Source organism: Eretmochelys imbricata, chromosome 1, assembly GCF_965152235.1.
Source record: "Eretmochelys imbricata isolate rEreImb1 chromosome 1, rEreImb1.hap1, whole genome shotgun sequence".
In the NCBI taxonomy this organism is placed as follows: Eukaryota; Metazoa; Chordata; order Testudines; family Cheloniidae; genus Eretmochelys; species Eretmochelys imbricata.
The window spans coordinates 347,130,517-347,144,685 of record NC_135572.1 but is presented as its reverse complement, the minus strand read 5'-3'; the positions used below and the strand labels follow the sequence as shown (position 1 = coordinate 347,144,685).

The following is a 14,169-nucleotide window of genomic DNA, read 5'->3' as shown; positions in this document are numbered from 1 at the left end:
GAATTCTCCCTACCTACCACAGTAGGGAAATAATAATCTGCTCTGCTCCATATGGGAATAGAGGAGAGGAATGTCATCAGCACCATCACTATCCGTGGAGCAATTACAGACCCCTGAGGCTGCTGGAGCATCTCCGCCCCCGTTTTATCTCTGTATAGGTAGGAGGAGGATAGGAGGGATCCCCGACAGAGCAAATCTCCCTGCATGCTCCTCCCTACAGTCCCTTCTGTGTCCCCAGGGAGCTGAATACTGCACTTTGCCTGTGATGATCTGTGGGCCCCCTAGCCTTTTTTCTTTGAGTCCTGTCGTCAGCCTTGATCACAGAACCACACCAGTGGAGCCTGCACATACACAGAGAAGGAAGGTCTTGTAGCTAAGGCACTGGATTGGGAGCTCTAGGTTCGATTCCCACCTCTGCCACAGTCTTCTTCTATCTTCTTGAGTAATGTACCTAATCTCTGAGCCTCCATAACCCATCTGCAAAATGAGGGTAATACTGCCTCTCTCCCACTGTTTTTGTCTGGCTCTTCTCTATGTAGACCATAAGCTCTTTTGGGGTGAGGGTTGTCTCAAAATACATGTTTGGTCAGTACCTAGTACAAGGTACTAGTTGGGCCTCTCCTAGGGTGACAAGAGAGTGTGAAAAATCAGGATGGAAGTGGAGGGTAATAGGTGTCTATATAAGACAAGGCTCTGTGTCAAGGGGTGCAGACTCACCTGGCAGTGCCTGCTGCTGGTCGTCTTGGGGAATTAGCATCTAGCCTCCAGAGCGCCTCCTTCAGGCCAGTGTCTCGCTCTTTCACCATCTCACCCTTTCACTGGGTGCTGCCCCCTGGCAGTATCCCAACAGTTCTGGGTCTTCCCCTCCCAAGGGAGCCCTCACCCACTATCCCCACCTCGCCTCAATCTTAGGCTACTGCCAATCACCAACTAGCCCCCCCTTCCTGGGGCAGATTGCGGTATAAGGGGGTTTGGACCTGCTTCCTCTGTCTACCCGTGGCTGCCCCTGCAACCCCTGTACCTAATAGGCCTTCCCAGGCCCAAGCTCCCCGGCTCCCTTGGCCTTTCTTCCCCAGCCCTTCTCCCAATCTAGGTACTGTTGTCAGCCCGTGCAGCCAGGTCCCTCTCTCTCTCCAAGCTAGAGAGAGAGTCTCTTCTGGAACTTCTGGCTCAAAGCCTTTATAGAGCCAACTGGGCCCTGTTTGGGGCGTGGCCCCCAACTGCCACCACTTCCCCCAATCAGCTGAGGTTTTACTCCCTTCCCCTGCCCCTGCCCCAGCCCTCTGCAGCTTTTCCAACCCCTTCAGGGCTGGAGCGGTTGCTCACCCTGCTACACTCTGAATATTGGGACTGTCCTTATAAAATCGGGACATCTGGTCACCCTAGCCTCTCCATTCTACTGTAATACAAATCATAAGGCATGAGAGGTTTTCCCTATAGTGTACTTTATAAAAAGCCTTTTGACCTATATCACATTTCTAAAATAGTTGTTTCTTTAACACAGCCAGAATTTTAGAAAATAAATAAATAAAAATATTCACGTTTAGAAGGATATGGAAAATATGGTATAAGTCTATCGGAATGTATATTGCATTGAGGGCAGATATTCATATTGTTACGTAGTGCAAGCATTTAAACCTTAGTAATATATGCAAGTCAGAAATGCTGGAGTAGCAAAGTTATAATAGCGGAAACAACTGCCTTTATAAAATCATCCTGGGGCAAATGAGAAGCACGTCTGCACATGTCCTCTGTCTTCTCACAGCCAAGTAGTTTTGCAAAGTGTCAGCCTGTACAGAAATAGAATGTCCATGTGAACTTGCTACTTCACTTCCTAAAAAGAGTGTTCAAATTGTGCTTGAACATCAAGCTCAGCAGCAGTATGTGCAAACAATACTATTGCAAACAGTATCTGTAGCCTTAGTTGAATTCTATTTCTATTTATTTTTATAATTTGGACCGATATCGGTCTATTTTTAAGCAAACTTTTAGATTTTTATTGATTTTATTTTAAACTTGAAGTTGCGTAAAATTATGGGATTTATGCATTTTTTTAATTTTTTTTATCTATTTAAATTTTCACGGTTGCAGGAAATTATGGGGGAGTCAGATAATTATTTAATGACCGTAGATGTTGAGATCCAGAAAGTTAAATCTTTATAACCCATTAAAACACAAATTGTCAACATCACATTTCAAAATATACGAAGTAAATGCCTTAAATCAACAAGTCACACCTATTTTTACTATTTATTAGGTAGTCCATTGCTAACTAGCCTCATTCAAAAGTCGAAATCACAGGATTTTGACTCATAAATTCTCAAGCAATATTTTCTTATTTTTTTCTATCTTTAAATTTGTATTATCAATGGAAATATATTTTTTTCATCTGTGTGTGTGTGTGTGTATAGTGAAATCGATGTTTATCAACATTTACCAATTTAAAAATTGAATCCTTCCATGCCTAATTATGATACCCATTTGATAGCTGACTCTATCATAATTAAATGCATGTGTGTGTGTGTGTGTGTTCAATAATCAGGACAGATGTTAGTACTTTTTAACCTTTACACCATGGAAATCCTTGATTTTGGAGAGTAGGTCCATCAGTTGCCATTAGCCAAGATGTTTAGGGATGTAACCCCTAGACCTCTGACTGCCAGAAGCCAGCAGGGGAAGACGGGGTGAATCTCTCCAAAATTGCCCTGTTCTGTACACTCCCCCTGAGGCTCTGGTACCAGCTACTGTTGGAAAACAGGATACTGGACTAGAGAGACTATCGGTCTGACCCAATATGGCAGTTTATATGTTCGTGATGAATTAAAAAAAAAACTCTTTGAAGAACTTTTGGTTAACTTTTTAAATATAAAATAATTTGTAACCATTTTGATTGTTGCCAGTATCAGTTTGCTTATTTTATAGGGCTTGATTCTGAAGAGGGGGCATTGTAGAAGTATACCAAATAATGAGTGAATGAATACGTAGAAGAGAAAATAGCCGTCTTGTAGAAGTCTAAGCCAGTATGATCACGATACAAAAGTGTTTTCTTTTAAAAATTTAGAAGAACAAAACTCAAACTACATACTGTATTGTAATTGTTTGTTCATGGTGATGAAATCCCCCCAAACTAAGGAAGTGTCCATATTAAGACCAGTAAATCCTCTTGTCTCAAAATGGAGTTTCAGTAGGTGCCATTCATTCCTTTAAGTCAGTATTGAACCAATCCCCACTGCAGTGCTGAGATGAGGAGACACAAGACAATGCCTTTGAGGGTGCCATTTTTCAGCTGAGATGTAAAAATGGTCTGACCATTTGTGATCATGAAAGATCCCTTGGCACGTTTCTGCAAGAGTAGAAACACTAACTCCAATGATCTAGTTAAATTCCAGTTTGGGTTGTCACATTCTTCCTGCCTTAAATACCCCCTTCAGTTTTAATCGGATGATTCTTCATTTCCTGTGGTAAACTATTGTGCAGTTTTGCTTTGCACTGTTCAATAGTCACTGTCTTTTCATCTCTCTTAGATCATGCATATCAGTACTGGGTAAACTAGTTCTTGTATGTACGTGGAGTCTGGAAAGTTGTTTGTTACGGGTCTGGTTCAAACCCAATTGAAGTCAATGGGATCAGCCCCTACATTATGGAATGCTTTTGACAGGAACTGGAAATTACAAATCTAAATTATTATGATTATCATTATCCACAATGACAGGTTTCAGAGTAACAGCTGTGTTAGTCTGTATTCGCAAAAAGAAAAGGAGTACTTGTGGCACCTTAGAGACTAACCAATTTATTTGAGCATAAGCTTCCAATGAAGTGAGCTGTAGCTCATGAAAGCTTATGCTCAAATAAATTGGTTAGTCTTTAAGGTGCCACAAGTACTCCCTTTCTTATTATCCACAATATTACAGGATGCTTTCTTTTGTGTGTTACATCATGCCTATGGCAGATATTCCTGGAGAAATACATCAAGACTCAAATGGTCAAATAGGATTATTTTCTTTTTTAAATTCTTCTATTTTATTCCTTTATTTCCATTTATAAAAAAGGCTCCCTTCTGGGCTATGGGTGCTTGCACAATCTTTAGAAAGCTACAGGACCTGACAATGAGACAGCTGTGAATTGTCACCAAAATGAAAACCCTTTCCAACTCGTGCTCCTCTACAAATTGCTCCATCCCTCTAATATGACCTGAGGATTAACAAATTTCAGCTTTGGTCAACCAGCAAGTCAAGTGAATTCTATAGTCAAGGAGTGGGACCTGAAAACACCCTCCGCAACTCTCCTGTTTAAACCAGGGCCTGTTGTTCAGGTACCCTCAGCTGATCTCATCTGCACTGTCACACAGTTGTCTTTGACCGTGCAAAGATTGATCCTTGAAAGATGGAAAAGCTCTTGTGTTTCAGCCTCTTAATGAGCCTCTTAATTATATGATTAATGACCAAACCAAAGAGCCAGATCCACAGCTGTAGTGAATCGACAGCGCTCCACTGGCTTAAATAGTGCTGCACTGATTTATGCCCATTGAGGAATTGGTCCTGAAGAGTTTAATATGGTAGCGGAATAATTTATGTATTTTTTTTTTAAATATAGAAGAGAACACAGATGGAGATCACAAGGGAATTAGATTAACAGTCCAACTGCGTGTCTGTGTGTCTGTGTTTCCCCCCATTTATAGCCATATATCGTGTTCAAATCAGTATATTTACATTTTTTTAAAAATACCCACAGGTCTTACTGGAAAGAGGCTGTAATAATTTTCTAAATCCTAGTGGCCAGGTCAAAATGGCTTTTGGAATCCTATTATATAACCTGATCACGGGCTGTCTTTTACTGGGTTTTACAATAGTTTTAAAGCACCATTTTAGAGAAGCGAGAACCATTTCTAAGCATGGTTCTGACTAACATGGTTTGAAATCTACTCTTGATAAATCTCCTAATGTGAATATAAAGGGCTCCTGAGGCAATATGTATAACTCAACACTCCTTCCTGCACCTCAGTTCACCTCTTGGCAGAAGCACAGGCCAGAATTCTGTCCTTTTAGGACTTTCAGAAAAAAAGCAGCACGCAGAGTTAAAACCTTTGAACCGTGAAATGCAACCCCCAAAATGTAGGTGGTGGTAACAGCTGTGAGTCAGCCTCAGTCAACCATACAATTTCTTAGTAAACAAAACAAATACAAACACAACACTTGGCAAACAGCACTGGGAATAGTTTTGAATAACTTTCTTATGCAAAACTATTAGACAACAAGAATTTTAGTGCTTTTTATACAGATTTCCCTGCTTTTCTAATGGTACATATCGTTGAGTGAGGTTTTGACAAAACACTTACACTTGTATTCTTGGTGTGTGGGTGTGTGCACGCACGCACCCCTCTGATTTCACAGGGATGATTTCTCAGTTGTTCTAGTGAGGCCTCAAAACCCAGGTATGTGTGTCACCCGGATTCCCCAGAGTCCAAGGAGAATGGTAACTTCTCAGTTCCCTCCAAACACTCCAGAATTTCCACAGTCTGCAGATCCTCACTACTAGCAGCAGCTTCAGTCCACGGTGCAAATATCTGGCTGTTTTTCCCTTTTCCAGTAAGATTTGGGAATCTGCAGCCTGTTTCCAAAGTGATGCAGTTATTGGGATGCAGACTCCTCAGGAGACATATCTCTTGATCCTGGGTTGATCAGCTGCTGAATCCACAGGGCTGGATCCAACTCCCATCTTTATAACTTTCCTCCCTCTGAGCTGTGATTGGTTCAGTCGAGTCAACTTTCAGATGGTGGATGTGCAAAACCTGCGAGACTGCTTCCCCTTAATGGAAACTTCTGCACAGCTTCAGAAACAGCTACTGAGCATGTCTAGTAACTGCCACCCCACCTCCCTACATCTGGATGTTTCTGGGCTCTTGGAAGTTGTTCTGCCCTGTTCTCTCTCCATGTGCAGAGAGACAAAGGATTCAAATAAAATCCATATCTTCTCCCCTCCTTGGGACTGAAGAAAAATCTAACACTGCAGAATAAGCAAGTGGGTTACGTAGAGAAGTCTTGACTTATACATGCCATGTCAAAGAAGGAAGTATGCTCAGTTCAATTTAGATTGCACATTCCCAAATGGAGCAGTATGATCATTAACTCTCTGATCTGATATCTGACAATTTAAGAGGTTATAACCTAATTTTTATAGCATTGGTAAAATCATGCTCTGGTTTACACCCTTTCCACCCGCCTTAACTTCAGTGAGGTTGTATGCAGTGTTAATCAGCCCTGTATCTTTTACATTGGATTTTCAAGGTCCTCCAAACTTTTGGCAGGATCTTACAACATGATGTTATCTTGCTCTTGTTGATGTATCCAAGACTGATCGACTTATTTTTTTTAATAAACTTTTATTTTTGCTACCGATTCAATAAACACAAATGATGATTTACTGTGTTTGTCACTTGAGGTTAGTAGAAATATGAAAATGAGTTGTATAAATCTATGTTCTGTTTCTTGAAACATTGCAGCATGGGTTTCCATTTGTTTTTGAAATAAACCCTTTTTGGGTATTGCTAGGTAAGTGACCTGCACCATAAAGAGCGGTTCTTTACTGCACCAGGAATTTACTTTTAGACTAGTATTGGTGCTATTCCCAATACTTGCAGCAGGATATTTACTGTGGTAAATGTAACAACTGCAGACAGTAAATATTCAGTTTTTATTGGCACTCATTGCAAAGATTTATTTATTTTTAGCAGCAGAAACCCAGGTTTATTTTATAGGAATGTCATGTGTTGCGTACTAATTTAAAGAGTTGCTCTTGCTAGGTCTTAATTTTTTTTAATAGGGCTAAATATTTGCTCACACTGCATGAGAAAATCTTCAGATAGCCGGGAAATTGTCTCTCTTTATTTTTTTTTTAAAAAGAAGCTTTTGTTGGAGAGTTATATTTTGGATTTGATCATGATTTCAGAACGTATTATCTTGTTAAAATAAAAAATTGATCTACCAAAATGTGAAATTGACAATGCAATTAATCCTATAAAAAGTTTATGCTGCAGAGAGATGCAAGTCGATTGTTTTTAAATTAATCATTTTAATTTTAAATTAATTTCAAAGGTTGCTTTTATAGGTCTAACTTCTTTACTCTTTGCTATGTTCAGGACTCCACATTCCAGCATTACACTTCTTTTTAATTATCATTCCTTCACCTTGTCATTTCTCAGGGCATGAACTTTGCTTTTTAAAGTACAAGCATGTGGTATGTGGTCAGAATACTGGGCCACATGTTACGATGGGGTTTGTAGAATTCTGGTTTTGATCATATCTTCACCTCTTGTGATCTATCTCCTATCTTGCTATCTTGATATCTTGCTATCTCCTCTCCCACCTCAGGAGCTTTCCAAAAAGTTCTTTTGTAGAAGGGGAAAGGGTGGGGATTACAATATATTAGAAAATGGTTAGTACTGAAACTTAAATGACCCTGTTAATATGTTACACAAAGCTAAATGCATTAGTGACTTTGAAGTGTATAAATTGTGGGTTAAACTTGAGAAATCTAATCTCTTGAAACCAATGCTCAGTAGATCCTAATGGAAATAAATGTCTAAGAATTATAGCTACATAAAAACTCTATACAGAATCAAACCCAAATATGTGCTGCCCCAGTGTAGTCCTTCTCCTCACTCTATTCCCCTTCCCCCCACCCACCCTTTTACATCCTACCAGGTCACTAGTACTAGTGCACTTTTAATAATAGGTGTCTGAGATAGAGAACAGCTAAATACTTAGCTGACTGATACAACTGGGGTTGAATTTAATGGCAATATACCCCTAACTAGGTCCTTCGGAAGGGCCAGATTGTGGCTGGCTGGTCTGCAAGTGTGTGTGTGATAGGATGGAGAGCATAAGTCGCCCCTATGCTCCTGCATAGTGGTTGAGTGCAGTCCCTGTATTTCCTGGAGCAAAGAACTCCAAAGAGGACAATGAGATCTGGGGAGATGCCAAGGTTCTACTCCTGTCCACCAGCTAACAGGACTGGTTGTGCACACATTGAGAAGGAAAAGGCCGTAGCAACTCACATGGTGCATTGCTAAGCATAGGTGAGCTTCTCTCTGAGCCAGAATTCCACCTGAGCCGCCCAGAAGTCTTTCTGGCTCCACACTGACCCTAGCCTGCCAGATGTGCCTGTATGATTCAGTGAAGACCACAGTTGGGCAATACAAAAAGAGATGAAATTCAGTGTCCAGAAGAGCAAGGCAATGCATGTTAAAAGGAACAATTTTAATTCTTATAGAACCATAGGAGCTTCTCGATTAACTGTAACCACTGAGGAAAAATATATTGGTATCATTGTGGGCTGCTCTAGGAAAACAACCACTCAATGTGCAGCAGTATCCAAAGATGTCAAATTGTATTATGGAAAGGATGAAGAAAAATCCTTACAATATTGCAATGCCATTACCATGCTTTTGTTTTGAATATCCCGTACGCCTCTGGTCATCCCATATCAGAAAGTATATTGCAAAAAACAACAGGCCTCAGAGGAGAGCAATGAAAATTATTAGAGGCAATGAAAATCTTCTGTATGAAAAGAGATTAAAAAGATTAGGACTACTTAAAGTAGGGCAGAAAAAAAAGAGGTGACTTGGTAAAGGGGGGTGTGTGTGTGTGTGTGTGTGTGTGTGTGTAATGATGATAATGAATAGAATCATAGAATACCAGGGTTGGAAGGGACCTCAGGAGGTCATCTAGTCCAACCCCCTGCTCAAAGCAGGACCAATCCCCACTTTTTGCCCCAGATCCCAAATGGATTGAACTCAAGGATTATACTCACAACCCTGGGTTTAGCAGGCTAATGCTCAAACCACTGAGCTATCCCTCTGAAGGTAGATCAAATTTAACCATTGTCGTAATACAAGAGCCAAAGCGACACCCAACGAAAAGAAAAGGCAACAAATTTAAACTGATAAAGCTTTTTGTACAAAGCATAATTAATGTGACCCTTGCTACCACAAGGTGTTATTGAGGCCAAGAGTTTAGCAGGATTCAAAAAGGATTATTGATATAAATTTATGTTAAGAATACAGCAGCTGTAGCAGACCAGGTAGAAATCTGAGATCTTCCATCATGCTTTATGATGGCAAGGGTTCCTACATTTTTCTGTGTGGACTGCCTTTTAAGGCCGAGGACTGCTTGTGAGCCAGATGCCCTCTCATTTGTGATTCCACAGCGTACCTATGACAGTTACATCAGTTGCTGACATGGAAAACTACTGTTAGGAAAGCATGTAATGTCTTTTAATGTCTTTCAATGTCATGTTAGGAAAGCGTAGGCTGTCTTGCAATGTCTGGAAATGAGGAGACAGCATCATGTGACCAGTGGCCTCTCTGCAGACAAGTGTTCACAGGCCATAGTTTGGGAACCTCTGCTTCGGAATATCAACGGAAGTTAGAAAAAAAACCTTCTGATTGTTTTTCTCCATTGTGTAGGTTTAAGTGGTTGTTTGAAACCGCTGGTAGTGGACGCCTTAGAAGGCAAGGTGCTAAACTAGGTGGACCATTGGTGTGGTCCAGTATAAGTCCCTATGTTTTTTGGTTTTTGGGTTTTACACAGAGGGCGGGAGGGAGGAAAAAAAAAAACCCTAGTTAAAAATTCCAAAATTCAGTGAATGGTTGGATGCTGGAATAAATCCAGGCCAGATGGATTTAGAAGGTGGAGAGCAGGTGTAGTAGTATAGTGATAAATTTATATATACACCACTTGTGTGGAGGTGATAGCCATGAGATGAACTGTGATAAATCATCCACCTTAGCCGAGCCTCCCTGCCTTCTGCTCACCAATCCATTTCCCCTGAAATTTATTTCCAACCCAAGAACAGCTTCAAGCAGACCCTTTTTTTTTAAATCACATCTACCTGCCAAGTACCAGCCTCCCAAATCTGGTACTTCCCACTTAAAAATTACCGCTGCCCAAAGCCTAGAATGGGAAGATTCAGTCGTGAATCAGTGGTACTTCTGTAACATCACAGTGTCACAGATTTAGGATCCAATAGCTGGTGCAGAGATAGAAGGTGGGAGCTTTTTGCCATTGCGAAATGGGCCCACTGCTTGGTTCTAGCCCTAGAGGAAGCTGCAGGGTTGGAATTTAAAATAGCAATATAATTTTATGGATAGAAAAACTACACCTGGGTAATGTAGCAGTCAGAAACTCACACTAATAAAAATCTTTTGTATTGCTCTCCACCATGATGCATTTTCTGTTTATTACATGCTTGTGCATATTCTCGCATGGGACATCAGCTCCACATATGGGGCGTGCATGATCTTTGCTTTTAAAATGTTATAACCTCTGTAAACACTAACCAATTTTCCCTTCGGTATATCTTACAGAGAGACTGCCACAGAGTTAGCTGGAACATTACCAAGGTAAGCAAGCTGTTCTAAACTAATCTGTATATCTGCTTCTGGTAGCTGCTGAAAGAAGCACAGCCTCTTGAGCCAGAGCATCATTCTTTCATGTAGAAACCTGTCAGGGTGTGGGGAGGCAACATGGGTATATGGAGAAAACAGCATTTTGATTTGTTTGCCCAGTAAAATGGCTGTAAAGAGCTGTGCCCCCCCCCCCCCCCGCAAAACGGATCATTTTTAAATCAACATGTTTAAACTGCTTTGAGGCTCAGCTCAATTGGCTACCACCTGAAGAAACGGATCCCAGATTTGGTTTCCTGCCATGTTCAAACTATGTATGTTGTAGGTGATTTTGATGTTGCCTTGTATTTTATCAGTAAGGGAAAAGTTGGTTGTGAAGATCCAAATGTTCTTTCATTGGGAAAGCAGAAGAACCATATAGATCCGATCTTCCAACCTTTCAAAGAATGGGTGAGAGAAGACTACCTCCTTGTGGTCAGAGGAGACAAATATAAGACTGTAATCATGGAGATGAAAATTATTCAAACAACTGAAAAAATATGGGGTGGCATTACATTCTGAATATCAAGGAACAATGCATGTGTTCCTTTTGCATCTCATTTCACCCCAGCTTCTTTATTATTGAATTGTGTGGGGGGTTTTTTAACAAGCTTAGTTATTTTTCGGTGAATATTATATTGTAGTTTGACATTTATATTCATAATGAAAATGTGTAAAATGCAAACCATGAAATCCTCTTTGCAATTATAAAATCATTTTTTAACAATATGGTGGTAGAGATATTTGACACATCAGCTATGTCTCATTCTAAGGCAGCTAAAAAAAAATGCTTAACTTTTTTGGAGGGTCATGTGAGATCCAAATGTTTGTTCATTGGACAAGCAGGAGAACCACATTTGTTTTATGGTGAGAACCATGGCTTGACTTAATTTCAACATATAGTAACAAGGTGTATTTTTCCTTCATTTGACAGATATTTTTCTTTGGTTGTTTTCCAGGAATGTTTGCAGGTACACACAACCTAGCTTGAATATAGCTAGGTCTTTCAGCTATCATTCTCTTTTTAGGTTTTCTGTCCTTTATTATCTTCAAATGTGCAATGAAATATGTTGGTGCAATTTAACAAGGCATCTGAAATTCTGTTTATTCTCTGGCTAATGATCTGTGTGGTACATGACACTTAGGGATTTTTATTCTTTGTAGTCATAAAGGAATGCTTACAATTCTGCATCTGGGAAAAATGAAAATAGAGATTCAGCAGCAGCTGACTAGTTAATCCTTGCTTGAAGACATTGGTATTTACTATGTTTCATAATCATTTAGTTGTGTCATTTTCCTTAGTTTTAGGGGTAGAGTATGTCCAATCTGATTGCACTGCATGTCATTAACTTAATTTTGACTTGGCATTAGTTGACAATATGAAGTGAAAATATGAAACCTTTGTACAGCAGAAGTGAATTCTACCCTGGTAGTTTTAAATGCTTTGAAGTTAAAATGAGAAATCTACACTAGGAGCTTGAGTAAGCATCCAGTTTCTATCTCACTGCTAATGGAAACCTAACTGTGTGTTTGAATTCTTGCCACAGCTGAAATTAAAGTCTGGTGGTAATATGTCACAAGTAGAAATTAGATTATATGAGCAATGTGCATGAGGCATTGTAATTGTATTATAAATATTAAAGCCAATGATCTTGTCTAGATTAAAACAAATGTTTACAGCTGTGTGAGTGTTGGCATTCTTCTTCTAATCTTCAAGCTTTTTTCTGGTGTGACCTGACGTTGCTTTTGTTTCAGTAGTAGACTTCTTTGATTTACTCTTTATTGATTAGTTTTTGGTATATTCTTTGTTCAAACTGCAAATGAATACTTTTGATATTAACGATTCATAAATTTAGAACCTAATCCAAGAATTTTTTTCTTCTGTCGATGCTGATTTTCTTCCCAAAATGATTCATTTCAATAGACACAATTTTAGGTATTGGGATTTTAAAAATGTAAAAGAAATAACTGTTCTTTTGTAGATACTGTGCTATCCACACATTTGCCTAATGAGACAAACAAACAAAAAAGGCCACTCCGCCGCAGTTCAGAATATTAAAACTTATTTATGTAACTAAACAGAGAAAAGTCATTATGTTTACAAATAGTCATAAGCATATATGTGATATAAATTGTTCAAATCCTTTCCTTCATTAGTAAATTGGCCCAAAAGAATCTCCTCTTTAACCCTTCCGAGCCTATGGAAGTGTGTATTTGTGTATGCTATGTATTTGTCTGCTCATCTGAAGGATGTCAGCATTTTCAGGGTTAATGGTGCCTCCAGGGGTTTTCTGGCTTTGTCAACATACTAAAAATAAATATTCTTTCCAAATTTGTGCACAGATTAATTGGATTATATATAAAAAAGTGCGTGCTCCAATTTGCCAGAAAAGAGTTAATAAATTAGGAAACATGTTTTCTTTCTCTCCTGTCCTAATTAAGAGACTCATAAGTGTGTGTTCAAAAAGTAAAGGTAAGAAAAGAATCCCTGTTAAAACACAGGAGGGTGGGTTGTTTGTTTTTTTTTCATGTTGGCATCAGCCATCAAATGCTGTTGAGCATTTTCTGAATAATCATTTTAAATAGGAAGACACATTTTCTTCTGATTTACTTAGCCAGAAGATTCACCAACAGATTTCATAAGTGCTTAGGGTCAAGATGGAGAAAAATTGAAAAACTGAGTTTTGTAAACTTCTGTTAGAAGGAAATTTAATGGATAATTTTGTGTTTGTAGAAAGATATAAATTAGAAACAAATACATGATGGGATTAACTGCAAGAACTTGATAGCTAGGTTTTATACTACGTGTCTTTTTCTTTACTGCCTTATTTCTGTTGATATGTTTAGATAATACAGAATAGAGAGAGAATTGATTTTAAACTTAAAATGCAATAGATTCAACTTCATTATTTTATTTATATATATATAAAAGCCCATGGATTTTTGTTTTTCGAAGAACGGTTTTCTATGTATAACAGCACATCAAAGAAAAGATCTTCATAATATTGTTAGGTTGTTCATTGCATGACCTATTTAGAGTACTCAGATTATTCTTGTTGTAGACTACATAATTAAATTTTAAATGGAACATGATAAAGAAATTATACTGGTGATCTCTGGAGACTTGAATACCCTATTTGGCTCTTTACAAGAGTGTAGCAAAGGCATATTTTAAAATTTAATAAAGGTCTGGCCTCATTTTTTCCTTTTAGATTTTCTAGAGCTGCTGTGCCAATCCTGTTCCAAAGCTACTTTTGCAGATCTATACTATCTACATGTTACCTGAAATAACAGATCAAAATATAGTTCTTAAAAGCATGTTTATCTTGACTTGAGAGATCCGTTATTTAAGCATGATACAGTATAGCTGATCAATCAAACTAGTCTCATAAAACCTACAGTGCCTGAATTGGTACCCGTAGAAAATTGGGCTTCATCTTGTTTTGGTAACATTTGTGTTGTCCTTAGAACTTATCAAGCAAAAGAGGCAGAGTCTTATTTTGGAGCAACAGGCATTTTGCAATGTAGACTGCCTATTCTCAGAGCATAAATTGCACTCCATGAGGGGGTCAAAGAGACAAGACAGCACAGCCAAGGAACAAATAAGAATACTTGGCTTCCACATCTAAGGAGCCGTTCTCGTCTCTAGGGTAAATAAAACATGTTTCCTAACCTTCCATGATTTTTTTATATATATATTTAAAGAGAAATAATCTGTATAAAATCCT

The 14,169-nt window shown here is 38.9% G+C and overlaps 1 protein-coding gene across 4 annotated transcripts in view; it reads left to right on the top strand.

Annotated features, from left to right (window-relative positions):
* CELF2 (CUGBP Elav-like family member 2) overlaps window positions 1-14,169 on the top strand; it is a 689,087-nt gene that overhangs the window by 300,492 nt on the left and 374,426 nt on the right. For 3 of the 4 annotated variants that reach the window (XM_077836746.1, XM_077836712.1, XM_077836719.1), the window contains one exon: window positions 10,364-10,399. Coding sequence is in view for 2 of the 4 variants with exons in the window: in XM_077836712.1 (XP_077692838.1) it covers window positions 10,364-10,399 (36 nt within the window). In the remaining 2 variants the exon portion in view is untranslated. Of the gene's footprint in view, window positions 1-10,363; window positions 10,400-14,169 lie in introns of those variants that run through there. The other variant, XM_077836729.1, reaches the window with a different exon arrangement.